This window comes from Malaclemys terrapin, chromosome 15 (genome assembly GCF_027887155.1).
Source record: "Malaclemys terrapin pileata isolate rMalTer1 chromosome 15, rMalTer1.hap1, whole genome shotgun sequence".
Taxonomy (NCBI): Eukaryota; Metazoa; Chordata; order Testudines; family Emydidae; genus Malaclemys; species Malaclemys terrapin.
In genome coordinates this window covers 5,491,391-5,506,463 of record NC_071519.1, presented here as the reverse complement: position 1 = coordinate 5,506,463, position 15,073 = coordinate 5,491,391, and the positions used below count along the sequence as shown (strand labels likewise).

The 15,073-nt window shown below is 46.0% G+C and overlaps 1 protein-coding gene across 1 annotated transcript in view; it reads right to left on the bottom strand.

The window, feature by feature from the left end:
- Positions 1–2,590: 2,590 nt before the first annotated feature.
- The window catches only part of LOC128822985 (zinc finger protein 3-like), a 120,290-nt gene continuing 107,807 nt past the window's right edge, over positions 2,591–15,073 (bottom strand). Inside the window, exons 8-10 of the mRNA XM_054004927.1 lie at positions 14,525–14,651; positions 9,974–10,087; positions 2,591–9,566 (exon numbers count right to left, since the gene is read on the bottom strand). Coding sequence (XP_053860902.1) covers positions 8,545–9,566; positions 9,974–10,087; positions 14,525–14,651 — 1,263 coding nt within the window. The 3' untranslated portion in view covers positions 2,591–8,544. The remainder of the gene's footprint in view (positions 9,567–9,973; positions 10,088–14,524; positions 14,652–15,073) is intronic.

Genomic DNA, 15,073 nt, shown 5'->3' with positions numbered 1-15,073 from the left:
CCCTTTAAACAGAGTACTGTTCCTGAAGACGCGAGCATCATGAACCCTTCCTGGCCAGCCCACGTTGATGTTGGTGAAACGTCCCTTGTGATCCACAAGTGCTTGCAGCACCATTGAAAAGTATCCCTTGCGTTTTATGTACTGGGTACCCTGGTGCTCCGGTGCCAAGATAGGGATATGGGTTTCCATCTATCGCCCCACCACTGTTAGGGAATCCCATTGTAGCAAAGCCATCCATTATGACCTGCACATTTCCCAGAGTCACTACCTTTTGTAGCAGCACCTGAGTGATTGCTTTGGCTACTTGCATCACAGCAGCCCCCACAGTAGATTTGCCCACTCCAAATTGATTCCCGACTGACCGGTAGCTGTCTGGCGTTGCAAGCTTCCACAGGGCTATCGCCACTCGCTTCTCAACTATGAGGGCTGCTCTCATCTTGGTATTCTGGCGTTTCAGGGCAGGGGACAGCAAGTCACAAAGTTCCATGAAAGTGCCCTTATGCATATGAAAGTTCCGCAGCTATTGGGAATTATCCCACACCTGCAACACTATGCGGTCCCACCAGTCTGTGCTTGTTTCCTTTGTCCAGAATCGGCGTTCCATGGATAGAACCTGCCCCATTAACAACATGATCTCCAAAGCACCGGGGCCCGCGGTTTGACAGAATTCTGTGTCCGTGTCCATGTCCTCATCACGCTTGTTGCTGCGCTTCCACCGCCGCTGCCTCCTCGCCTCGTTTTTCTGGTCCTGGCTCAGCATAAACTCCACGAGAACGCGCGAGGTGTTTACAATGTTCATGACTGCTATCTTGAGCTGAGCGGGCTCCATGCTTGCCATGGTATGGAGTCTGCAGAGTTGACCCAGGAAAAAAGGCGCGAAATGGCTGTCTGCCGTCCGTTGCTTTCATGCAGGGAGGGAGGGAGGGGTGAGGCTGTACCCAGAACCACCTGCGACAATGTTTTTTGTCCCATCAGGCACTGGGATCTCAACCCAGAATTCCAATGGGCGGGGAGACTGCGGGAACTATGGGATAGCTACCCACAGTGCAACGCTTCAGAAATCGACGCTAGCCCCGGAACATGGGCACACACTGCCGAATTAATGTGCTTAGTGTGGCCGCATACATTCGACTTTATACAATCTGTTTCCCAAATTCGAATTATATAAATTCGGATTAATCCCGTAGTGTAGACATACCCATTGAGTCCAGCCTCCTGTCTTCACTAGCAGGACCAAGTACTGATTTTGCCCCAGATCCCTAAGTGGTCCCTTCAAGGATTAAACACATAACCCTGAGGTTTAGCAGGCCAATGCTCAAATCACTAAGCTATCCCTCCCCCCAACCGTGTTCAAGTGGTCTGTGGGGAGGGGCCAGACAAAACAGACATCCTGGCCTTCCAGGTTGGTGTTAGGCAAAGGAATAACAACCATGTTCCATAAAAAACAGAATATGTTACAGAAACAGTGGTGGAAACAGTGCTAGAGAAACTGGTAAATAATCACAATGCCTGGGCTTGAAGTCATCTGAAATACAAAATTCAAAAAGCAAAGCTCAGGGGAAATTTGGGGTTTATTCTCTGAGCTTAGCCATGCGCAATAGCAGAGAGCGCACTTTTAAAAGTCTCCCATCCCACAACTGGGGAAAGGAAAAGGATTCTTAGGTTCTAGCTTGAATTGAAGGAGGATGTCTGGACCATGGACTGGCCTTTGCTAGAGAAACCAGTGATACACAGAACCAGGCTAAGAAAAATGTTTCCTGGAGTCAATAATTTCTCCCCTGGAATAGCAGCCATATCAGGTAGCTGGAAATGTCTCACAAGAGGAAGTAGAGCATTGGTGGTTCAGTAGTAGAAGTCTTAGATACAGCATGGGAGGTCTATGTTTGTTTTCTAGCTAATAGAGGGCTGAGTTTTATCGCTTCAAAATTTCAATAGAAAAATTCACACCCAAACTGTGTGTGGTGGGGAGATTCGTGGGGGTTTCTTTGGTTTTGATTCGGTTTCATTTGTTTTTCTCATTTTAAAAGACCTTGATCACTTTGATGGGAAAAATGTTTGTATGACACCAAGGAAAAATTAGAAAAGCTAAAAATCTGCCAGGGAGTTTCTTAGGCTATTTTTAGAAAAAGTCATGTTCAGGTCACGGACAATAAACAAAAATTCATGGCCCGTGTCCTGTCCCTTTTTTTACTATGAATACCCATTACTAAATCTCTGCTTCTGGGCCCCAGTGGTCTGGGGGCCACTTCTCCAGTGGTGGGGGCTGACTGCCCTCTGTGGCTGCTGCTCTGAGGCTCCAGGGACCACTCTTTCAATGGCCCCAGGGGCTGCTGCTGAGGCCGCCACCTGTACCACTGTTGCTCAGGTGGTACCCGGGGCCACTTATCTAGCTGCCCCCATGATTGGTACTTGGGTGCTCCCTGGAGCCACCCCCATTATCGCTGCTCAGCCGCTCCCCAGGACCAGCCGCACTGTCCGCTGTTCAGGCGCTTCCCAGAGTTTGAGTGTTCAGAACAACCCCCATGTAGATGGATCTTCCGGCAGCTACAGATGGCTGAGGAGGTGCACTGCCAACACAAGGAGCCAGGTGTGTGCGCACACAAGCGATTTAATGACTGTTAGGTTGACATAATTCTATAATGTAGACATTGCCTTAGTATTTCACTTTTTGCACTGAGATGAGTGTAAAACATCCACCCACAACACAGTGATTAAATTCCTCAAAATTCAATGCCTCTGCACTTTCCAGAAAACTGCACAATTCAGTTCATTCTGGCTAGCAGAGGGAAAATTCAGGTGATAGTAATGTTTATATTTAAAAAACCCTAAACATTGTTTAATCTAAGAGTAAAGGTGCAGACTCTGGGAGGGAGTTTGGGGATTGGAGGGGTGTGGCAGGAGGGGGTGGAGGCTCCGGACTGAAGCAAGGGGTGGAGGTGCAGGAGGGGGTGAGGGCTACTGGCTCTGGACTGGGGCTGGAGTCTCTGGGAGAGAGTTTGGGGATGGGAGGGGGTGTGGAGGGAGTTTGGGTGCAGGCTCTAGGCTGGGACAGGGGTGCAGGAGGGGGTAAGGGGTGCAGGCTCTGGGAGCGAGTTCAGGGGCAGGAGGGGGGGGTGTTGGAAGGGGGTGAGGGTGCAGGCTCTGGGAAGGAGTTTGGGTGCTGGGTGCAGGCTCCTGGCTGCGACAGGGGCTGGGGGTGCAGGAGGGGTGAGGAGCATGCATTCAGTCATTTCATAGGGCAGAGTTTTAAGGCTATTAAGATTTGGGGAACTATTCTTCCTAGCATCTTCCCTTTGTAGATTTCAGAGGTGTTCACACACTCACCCCTACAGAGCCACACTGTTACACCCCAATCTAATAGAAGGCTGGGAGGTCTCCAAGTTCATAAAAACAAACAGACAAAAACTAGAAAAAGGAACAAAATGTTTCTAAGATTATAAGGGGTTGGATCTCTGCACCTCTCTGTCTTTGGAGTCACCTGGAGTGGGAACTGTAGCTGCAGTTTAGGAACCAGGTACTGGCATAGATGGTCCAGCACGTTGGGCTAGCAGGCTTTTCAGGTACAGGGAGACTAGTGAAGGCTGCATAGCCTGTAGATTTTGTGCTTCATTCCCCAGAGGGGATCAGTCCTGGGATCCTGGCAGTCAGTCTCTCTGATGTTATGGCTACATTGGCAGAGTTACAGTGCCACTCAGAGAGCACTGAGTGCTATTGTGTGTTCACACTGTCAGCTGCCTGCACAATAGCGTGTTCACACTTGTGGCACTTGCAGTGGTATTCAGAGCAGTGTACTCAGCATCCCACTGAGCATCTCTTCCTCTTATGCTGCTAAGAGTTGTGGGAAGACAGAGGGGCTTGCGGGACATCCCAGGTCCTGTCCCAATGCCCCATGATGCATTGCTTCTCATCCCAGAAATCCCTGTGCTTCCGTTCACATTTGGCACCATCTTTCAATGCTTGGTGTACTGCACATTCTGCCTCTTCGGGCAGCAGGAATGGATCCCACACTGTTGACCAATATGCTGCTCGCTCTTACTAACACATCACGAGTGGCAGTGGAATTATTCCTTAAACTACAAAGGCAAGAGGAGTTTGACATTGATCTCGCCCTGCATAGTAACTATGACACGAGATTGCTTGTGGGGTTCATGGTTGGTCACCTGAGGGTAGTGCAGTAGAGTTCAAACTGATGACCAGAGAAACGAGAACAGGGATTGTGAGACACCTCCTGGAGGCCAAATTGCAGCACTGTAATCCACCAGGGTGTCTTCTGTAGCCCCGGCACAGAAAGATGTACAACTCTTGTTGGGGTGTTTTTTTTACAGCCCTACAACTGCGCTGTTTCTGTGCACTAAGTGGCTTGGCAGTGCGTACACCTCAGAAGTTACATGACAGAAAGCTGCTTTCCTGAGCAGAAACTTGCCAGTGTAGACAAGGCTGTAGATGGCTTACATAAGAATTCAAGACTGGTCATACTGGGTCAGACCATGGTCCATTTAGCCCAGTGTGCTGCCTGAGAGTGACCAGTGCCAGATGCGTCAGAGGGAATGAACAGAACAGGCTTGTTGACCTGCAAGGTGAGGGTCTTTCACCCTTACCTTTAACTTCATTGTTGTCGATTCCTACTTATCCTATTTTACCACACCTCCCCCGAGGTCTCTGGGCAAATCAGGAGTGAACCACTCCTTTGATACAGATGTGTCCCAATCCAGCTGAATTGAGGCAGACTTTGGGCCTATGTCAATTTGGAAAAGGCCTGCTTAACCCAGAAGGTTTCTCAAAGTATCTGTTGCTGTGAACCGCATTTAGTCTGGATGTGTAAACCCCAAAGATATCAAACATGAAAAAACACAAGGCCAGTTCTGAGGAGGTTTCCTCACAGATCTTGGGACACAGACCAGACCTCGCTTACAAACAGCCCCCCAACCTGAAGCAAATACTCACCAGCAACCACACACCACACAACAAAAACACTAACCCAGGAATCTATCCTTGCAACAAAGCCCGATGCCAACTCTGCCCACATATCTATTCAAGTGACACCATCATAGGACCTAATCACATCAGCCACGCCATCAGGGGCTCGTGCACCTGAACATCTACCAATGTGGTACATGCCATCATGTGCCAGCAATGTCCCTCTGCCATGTACATTGGCCAAACCGGACAGTCTCTACACAAAAGAATAAATGCAAATCTGACATCAGGAATCATAACATTCAAAAAAACAGTAGGAGAACACTTCAACCTCTCTAGTCACTCAGTAACAAGAAGTGGGCTGTAACCCATGAAAGCTTATGCTCAAATAAATTTGTTAGTCTCCAAGGTGCCACAAGTATTCCTGTTCTTAGAGCCAGGCCTGAGGGTTAAACAGGTGTGCTCAAAAGGAAAAGGGGCCTCAGCACCTATAAAAATAACTGGTTGAAAAAACAAAACAAAACACCAACCCAGAAAAGCTACCATCACACATCCATCACCATTTTAGATTCTGACATCTCCTGCCTGATGTGACATCTTTGCTTTGCAAACAAGAGACCTGGAGAACTCTGTGGCTGTTACCCTCTAACTGGATAAAAGGTTACACCTCTTGTCTCGAGTAAATTTCCTCTTAACAGAAGATTGATTTGAAAATTGATCAAAATAAATTCCATTTGAAATAGAAATTATTAATCTATACTGGGTCTCTATTCTCGTTCATGCAATTCTCTCACATATTCTCCCACTCTAATTCCTTTGGAGTGAGGTTTTAATTTCAGGATTAGCCACCATTTCCAATATAGTAGGAGAGAACTAGAAGAAAACCTGATTATGTGATAACTTTCAGTGTTACACTAATTCATGTTTAATTTCATTGTCGCTGGTAACTTATTCAAAGATTACAAAATATAAACCTATAGGGCAGTTTTGTCTTAATTCCCATTTCCATCCAGTGAGTTTTGTGTGAAGTCACCTTCTACAATAACCTAGGACCCTTTCATTTCTGTGAGTTCATTTCTCCCTGGGTCTTCTCCCGTAAGTATGGGTGGAAGGGGGTCTCACACTATGTGGGAAGGTTGCATTATGAGAAAAACCCACTTGTGCTCTATTTTCACACTTTCTAATCTTTCAGACTAGCAGGAGGTGGAGAAGTGATACAAATGCATAAGACTAAATAGCAAAACTAAGACACGAAACCACAGAGTCAGGACTCAGCATTCATGTATCCTGCAGTCTGAACTTGGAATCTGATACATTCCCTTGTTGGGATATTTTAGGGTTAAGTATAACAATAAGCTGCTAATGTGCTGACATGGTATTAGTGGACAAAGGCATATGTAGGCAATAGTTTTGTTTCTAATATATAAGTTGCAAATTTTTCAGTATTTCTTTGTTTAAAATGCAAGTTGCCAGATTCTTCCCTTCCCTGTTGCTCATAAAGATTAATAAAGATGAGGCTGCAGAAAAATGCCCTTTGTGTAGAAGAAAGCAAAAGGAATGTTATCTTCCCCTCCCTCCCTTTCCCAGCTACATGAACCAGCCTGGGTTTAGGGCCCCTTCCCCCGCCTCCCTTGAGAACTGTTCACAGCCCCTTCCTCCCTCGCCTGGGAACTGCTGAGGATAAAGATTTATGGCAACAAATTGTTGCAAAGAAATGTATTTTCAAGGTAAAAGTATGTGTAATGCTATGAGCAATAGACAGAGGTGGGTTTACTAACAGCGGGTGTTTCTATTACTTAATAAGGGGTTTTGGGGTGTTGTAATGAATGTAGGCGTGTACATACTAACCTAAAAAAAAAAAAAAAAAAAAAAGAGCGTGCTGTAACTAATTCAGTGCTTACTGGATAATTGGGTCCAGGGGAACAAGTACCGCAATAAAGAAGCCCATCTACTGGGTCAGCCTGCTCCTGCTTCTAACATCCCTTATTGGCTACCATCATTTGTCCAGCATGGAAGTGCTTCTTGTCTAACAAGGCAGCCAGATTGGGACCCATAGGCATGGAATGGCTCTGAAGGAATCAGCTGTTTCTCTCTGTGCTTCATCTAACTTTGGATCCAAATGGTAAAAGACCGTTGTTCCCAATTTAATCATGGCATCTTTTAGGACTGTGATCAATGTCACTTAACTAGGGAGCAGTGTTCTAAAAATAGTTTACCTGGGCCACAGGTTACCATAGCTTCCATATCTGGGGTGAAAATCAACCATTAGTACCTGCAACTTCTACCTGAGTCCTTATTAAATCTTTGACCTTAAGTATAAAATTAGTCCAAGTCTCTGGAGTAGAATTCTTCACCAACCACCCAACATATCAGTAGCGATAGTGAAGTATAACTCCCCCAAATATGCCTTTTTATTTCTTTAATCTGGTGGCACAGATTTAAATTAGGGACTAAAATCAGGTGTGGTTTAGAATCCCGGTAAGACAACAAATGTCAGGTATCTATTAAAAATAGTTATCTTTCTGCAGCTATACCACATTCACCACAGATTCCATTTTTTACAAATTTGCAGCATCTCCCAGGGGTGAGCTGAACAGAACAGAAACGTCACTTCCATTTTTCCCATCTCTATCCAGAAAGGGATTGCATTTCCCAAATAATAGGCAACATGCACCTGATTAGGAAGGAGATATCTTCAGGAGCGACCTCCTGCAGGGCCTGAGGCACAACTGTTTTGGGAGCCCAATGCATGGGTATTTTACATGTCATTTAATAAGGAATCCTCTTCCCACCCCTTTAGAAAAAATATTGACCTAACCAATTGAACAACAGGGGGGTTGGGATGGTGATGGGGAATAAGGGAATCCCTCTGACTTACCCTAGCTTCTTCTGTTGTTACAGCGAGTGAAATGACATTTTTCCCTATCCCTGCCCTGTTCCTGCTCTTTGTTATAGTTCAATATATTTTAAGTGAGGAAAACGGTAATAAAAATATCTGCTCTCCAGCACAACCTGAAGCAACATCAGAGCAACTGGGAATGAAACAATTTGTTCCCCAAGGGGGAACTTGATGACTAGCAATTGCTTTGAACTGGGGGAACAGTATAACCATGATGCTCAGGGTTTGTTTAGACTAGGAAAAGTCATGGAGTTTAGCACAGGTCAAGGGGAAAGCTAATACCAACCACTGCACCTGGGCTGCATCTGCTCTACAACTATAATTGTCTTTTTACACCAAGATCACTAACTTGAGCAGCCAACGCCATGTACAGTCCTGGTGGATGTAAGGCACAGGTAGTTTTTGCCTCAGTGTAGCTTGTTGGGATCAACCCTCTCTCCCGCACCTGGAGCTGATGAACATTCCTGGCTGTAGGGACACACACTCCTACGACTCAAAAGGAAAGGAGTTGATAGAAAAGATCACAGGACTGACCCCAAAGAAGGGTGAGCTGCAAAAGGCAGAAGCAGGCAACTCATCTGGGGGAGCTGAGAGAACTCGGTGAAGATGATGCAAAGATCACTATATTGGAATTAGCAAATGTGATTTTTTTTTTAAACAAACAAATCTTTGGCCAGCCCTAATCAAGGCATTTCTTACAGTTTGCTCCCATTTGGATTTTCTGATGTCTAATAGGGAATGACCTCTGATTTAAGCTTTTCCCACACGCAGAGTCTCTCTCCACTGTGGATTCTACGATGTCTGACAAGGTCTGAGCGCTCAATGAAGTTTTTCCCGCACTCAGAGCACGTGTAGGGTCTCTCTCCTGTGTGGATTCTCTGATGTCTGCTCAGGCTAGAGCTCTGTTTGAAGCTTTTCCCGCACTCAGAGCATGTGTAGGGCATCTCTCCGGTGTGGATTCTCCGATGTGTGATAAGGTTTGAGCTCTGATTGAAGCTTTTCCCACATTCAGAGCATGTGTAGGGCGTCTCTCCTGTGTGGATTCTCCGATGTGTGATAAGGGCTGACGTCCGACTGAAGCATTTCCCGCACTCAGAGCACGTGTAGGGTTTCTCTCCTGTGTGGATTCTACGATGTGTGATAAGTTGTGAGTTCCGATTAAAGCTTTTCCCACACTCAGAGCATGTGTAGGGTGTCTCTCCTGTGTGGATTCTCCGATGTGCGATAAGGGCATAGCTCCAACTGAAGCCTTTCCCACACTCACAGCATCCATAAGGTTTCTCACCCGTGTGGATTCTCCTGTGTGTGTTAAGGTATGAGCTCCGATTGAAGCGTTTCCCGCACTCAGAGCATTCATAAGGTTTATCACCCGTGTGGACTGTCTGATGTGAGATAAGGTGTGAGTTCCGATTGAAGCATTTCCCACACTCAGAGCACATGTAGGGTCTCTCTCCTCTGTGGATTCCCTGATATGTGAAAAGGTCTGAGCTCCCATTGAAGCTTTTCCCATACTCGTGGCATGTGTAGCGTGTCTCTTCCAAGTTGATTCTCTCGTGTGTAATAAGGTCAGAGTGGCTATTTAAGTTTTCCTCTGGCCTCTGCTGAGTCTCACAGGCTTTTGCTTTTTCTGAGAGTTCACAACTCCCAGAAAAATTCCCTTTGGATCTTCCTGATAACATCCCATGTGGTTCTACTTGCTCAGCATCTTCCTGCTGGGGATTCTCCTCATTCTCACTCACCATCCCAACACCTGATGGGAGACAGAGAGAATCCAGACATAGGTCACTCTCTGTGCCGGGGAGAAAGGAAATCTCAGAGACAGGAATGGAAAAAGGGATGAACAAACAAAAATGTGTGTGGGAGAGATCAAACCTATCAGGAGCTGACTTTCCCCAAACCCTTCCCCAGAGGAGAGAGGAAGGGATCAGTTTTAGTCCGTATCTCACCAGAACACTCAGGGGAAAGCGAGATCAGGGAGGGATCTGCTGCCAGTTTTCAGTCAGGATAGGTGGGAAGCCATGAGTGGCATCTGCCTAATGATTCCACATCTGCAGGGAACAATCCTGAACTTGGAGAGCTCACAAGGTCTTTGTAGGGCATCCCAAATGTTTCCTGTATTCATGGACAGTTTTTGAGTTGCTTTAACCAATTCCTCACCTGTGCAGGCAGCTCTCAGGAGCACTTTTTTCTCAGAGCCGTAGAGGTCTGGGACCCACGGCTCTTCCCCTTGTTCCAGCTGCAAGATCACATCAGGTTTGGAAACTGGTAACCCTGCTCAAGGCAAAGAAAACAAGGGAGGTCAGTGGAATTTGTGGGATACTTGTCACAAAGAATATTCCATGATTTTAAGCCCAGCTCATTTTTAAGCAGTAACATCCATCCCAAGGCCAACTTCCTTTGCTCAAAGTGCCAGGAGAGTTGTTATTATTATGAATCATATTCATTACCTTAGTGCCCAAGGACCAACTAACAGTGGGTCCCCATTGTGCTAGGAGAAGTACAAACACAGAATAGTAGATGGCCCATGCCCTAAACAATTTACAATCTGAATAGACAAGACAGACACTTACCAATGGTTGTGGTACCCTCATTTCTGTATTGTTTTATCTTTATGGCCATCACTTTTCTATTGTTAATCTGTCTGGTTCTCTAATTGTTTCTGCCTGCTGTATAATTAATTTTGCTAGCTGTAATTAATTAGGATAGTAGGATATAATTGGTTAGAGAATTATGGTACAATATGTTAGGAATGGTTAGTTAAATTTCAGTAAAATGATTGGTTAAGGTATAGCTGAGAATATGACTATATAAACTGGGGTCAAACAGGAGGGGGAAAGGAAATTGGAATCAGGTTTATTAATGGGGGGAATGGGAACAGGGACACAGGCAACGCTCTGCGGCATCAGAGCTGTGAAGGGGACGCAGGGTATATGCTCCATGGCCTCAGAGCTGGGAACGGAACACTGGGGAACAGACTCTCTGGGCGTATAGCGACAAGCCCGACTGGCGTAACAGACTTTGGAATATGCTTGCTTGGAAATGACCCCAATAAACATCACATTATCTTCCCTTGCGGATTTCTGGTCTTTTGCTGCTTGTGGTCTGCATGACAAGAACCAGGGAAGTGGGAGGGTGAAGGGAAAGCCCTCTAACAAAACTGACATGACCTGATAACCAAGAGGTAAGCCTTAGAGGAAGCCTTTAATACACTTAGGCTTGGTCTACACTAAACCCCCAAATCGAACTAAGGTACGCAACTTCAGCTACGTAAATAACGTAGCTGAAGTTCGAAGTACCTTAGTTCGAACTTACCTCGGTCCACACGCGGCAGGCAGGCTCCCCCGTCGACTCCGCGGTACTCCTCTCGCCGAGCTGGAGTACCGCAGTCGACGGCGAGCACTTCCGGGTTCGACTTATCGCGTCCAGACAAGACGTGATAAGTCGAACCCAGAAGTTCGATTGCCAGCCGCCGAACTAGCGGCTGGGTATAGACGTACCCTTTGTAACTGATGAGGGATTCCCACGAGGACTGTTGAGGGGGCAATGGTAAATACACATTTAGATCCTTTTCTTGTTTTATATCTTTTTCTCATAAGGCTTAACATCTGGCACACTGTCATTGATACATAGCATATGTGCAATGCCCTGGCTTTTAAACAGTCCTTGGGAGGTGCCTCTTGAGTGCGCCAGACCCCCAAGGGGTCCCACTCTTCTACAAGGATAGGTCATGTAGTTTCAGCACCTGAGACTGAGCCTCTGGCTTCAACACTCCTATTTCAACCTGTGAGCTCTGCCAGCAGGTCCAGCTGAACTACACTCCTGTTCAGAGACTGTTCCTCATTCATGCTTCAGTGCACCTCAGCAAGTTTTTGCTGTGACACTGGGCAGACTGTTAAAACACAGCAGGGTTTATTAGTCAACTGAAACACAGCATTAAAAAGTCTTTAGATTAGGACAGAGAAGCAAAGAAGACAATATACTCCATATTGGCCAATGCTCTTGAGCCATTCTGATGTTAAAAACAGTTTGGTTTCCTTTCACTTTGCCTGTCCATTTGTCTTCACTCCGGTACAGCTCCCTGCATCTGCAAACCCAATTTTTCCTGCTCCCAAAAACATAATGAGTCCATGTATGCGTCACTCAGCAAAGCTGAGATCCTCCTCCCATGGATAGGTGAGAATTATTCCCTTGTCTCTGTCGAGTATTCCATTGATGTAGGTTGGTCCCAGCCAGTCCTTATGACCCATTCATATCACCCCATGACAGCTCCGTGACAAAACACCTCATGTCTCCTGCTCTTTATAATCATAGCAATACCAATCACAGAGGGGAAACTGAGGTGTGTATTGGTATCATACAAGTATCTCCAAAATTCCCACCTCTATCACACACACACACTGCTCACAGACCTTAGAGAGAAAGCAAAGCACAGGAACTGGACGTTAGTCCAATGAACACAATGGAGGACTAGCTGCAATCCTCAAACTCTAATAAAAAACGAGAGGCATGTGGGTCCTTACCCATAGAGAGGGGCTGGCTAGAGGCCTGATACCTGACAGGGCATTCCTTGAGCAGACCGTGGAGGCAGGTCAAAGGCTTAGCTACCCCAAAACTGTGACATCGCAAAAGCACATTTTGGGGAATTAGGAAATCTAGTGACTCAGATGTAATGGGAGGGAGAATTACACTCTCCGAGAGTGTGGAGAAGGCTGGAACACTAAAATTCAGGAGCAACAGCCTCTAATTCTTCCGGAAAAGGAGAATGTAAGAAACAAGAACTGGGCCACGCAACTTCAGGAGGGACAGGCTCAAAGATCCAAGGAGCCTGGAGGGAAGACGGCTTGTGGCTTCTGCAAGGGGGGGGGGGGGGGGCAAGACTCTCTCCAAACTCTCACTCCTGTTGACCCTGACCTGATTTTATGATCTATGTCCTAGTCACATGTCTTGTGGGTAAAATGTCATTATCAGAGTATTGCTTATTAGTTTGGAACATGCATGGAGGGGAAGGAGGTGAACATAAGTAAATGGGTTATTAAGCTTGCTACAGTTAAGGGCTTTATATTAGGTGGAGGCTTTGTGGGAGTAGTTATACTGAAGTCTGGGATTTACCTGAATCGGACTAAGGAGAGAATCCCAGATCAGGTATTTTGCACACTGATTTTGAGAGACTAATGAGGAACCAGAATAGGTGCAATACGCCACAGGATTCTGAAAGGAAGTAAATTTGGGGCGGGCTTTAGCAATTAGGTTGCTATGCAGTATCTCAGCAGCTGGACCACATTCATATATTGGAATTGATAAATAAGTGATGTAAATCATGAGTATTAATGCTTGATGCTTAATTATGGACTTCCCAGAAGCCAGATATGGGTTGCAGCAGCTATTGACATTATTTTAATCAGAGCAAAGGAGCAGATATGGTATATAGCCGTACTATTACCATAAGGAAACTGATAAAATACCTCTCCTAGTTACCATTTTTTCATTTTGTCAGGTCCCCAAGTAAAGTCAAGCAGGGCCTCCATTCTGATGGTCTCCCTTGCCCCTTGACCTTTGTTTCCAAAGGTGTCCATAACTTGTAAGTATGCATAAGGCAAGACCCTCTTTACTATACTTATCTTAGTCTAATCATTATGTGTATTGATCCTTGCCTATGATTTCAATTATAACTGTCTGTATTAAATCAAGTTTGTGTGTTTCACCAAATTCCATCTTCTCAATTAACTTTGAGTAGCCATGTACAAGGGAAAGTTGTACCCCAATATGTAATCTCAGAGCTGTAAAAAGTGCCCATTTGTGCCTAGGTAGTGGCCCTGCTATGGGAGGGAAGAATGCAGCAAGGACTCAGGATCGGTGGCCAGGGTCGCTGTGCATAGAGATGGGGAGGGGCGTAATGAGCGAGAGAGGGAGGTTAAGAGTTAAAATAATAATATTGGGGGGGGGAATGTAAAAAGAAGTGAAACAAAAGAAATAAAACTGGAGCGTAGGCGCTAAAGCAACAAGACTTGGGTAGGGATTCAGGGTTAAATGTCTGGGATCCCCCACAACTGTAGATCCCAAAACTTCTCGTCCTTCCCACTGACCTACCCAGCCCACTTCCTGGGTGTCCTTCCTCCACACTCCCCTCCCCTTCTTCCCAGTACTCTCAGCTGTCACCACCTCCTGGCACCTTGGGGCTTCTTGTGTTCCCTCCTCGTCTCTCACTACCTCCTCCATCCCTGCTGCTTCTTAGCTTTCACCCTGCCCACAACCTCACCATTTCCTGGCCCCCCAGAATTATCTATTCCCCCCCTTCTACGGCTCTGTTCTCCTTTCACCAGTGGGATCCTGAATGGCAATACTATGCGCTCTCCTCTCAAAAGATGAGCTCATCTGACAGTCACACAAGCATGCGTCAGTCATCGACCTATTTACTCAATTTAGAATTCTACAGGTGGCATATTTTCCTCTTAAAATGAAGAAAAAGCATGAAAGTGCTAGTTATTAATGTATCCAATAAGGATACATTAAATGCAATTTTAAAATGACTGACGGCACCAAAAAGGCACATGTCCAAAAATTATTCTAGCGGGTGGGTGATAAGGAAAAAAAATGGGGGCAAGGAAACTTGTCAAAACTTGTATGATGAATAAAGGTATAAAGTTATTACTACTCAGGTTCTTTAGAGACCCCACAGCTTCTAATAACTGAGGTGACAGGACTCCTTACCCAGAAAGACCACCGTCTCATAGTTCTCCTTCATGACATCCCTGTAGAGGGCTCTCTGAGCGGGGTCCAGCAGAGCCCCCTCTCCACTGGTGAAATACACAGCCACCTCCTCGAAAGTCACTGGCCCCTGAAAGAGCAAGAGTCCAACACTCAGTACCTGCTGCCCCATTACAACCCCACTATTCACGGAACAGCAGCACCAGGTAAATGGAAGCTTTGGTAGGCACATGTTAGTAGAGTCCCACCCCACGTTGGTTAGAGCAGCCAGGAGGCATCAGAGGGTAGAAAGAGAGAACGTTTGTGTCTCGCAGTTGACAGATGGAGGCAGGGTCTTCACATTTATCACATACCTACTAGCCAGAGCTTGATATAGGAGATAGGGCTGTCTCTGGACCCTGCTGGTGGCTCCCTGGTAGGGATCCCAACACACTCCAAATAAAATATGGGAAGAAAGGGGAAGTCAATAGTAAAGAATATAAGGGAGAAGGTCAGAATTGTAGAAAACTGGCTATCAGAAATCAATGACCAATCAATGACAATAAGAAGGAA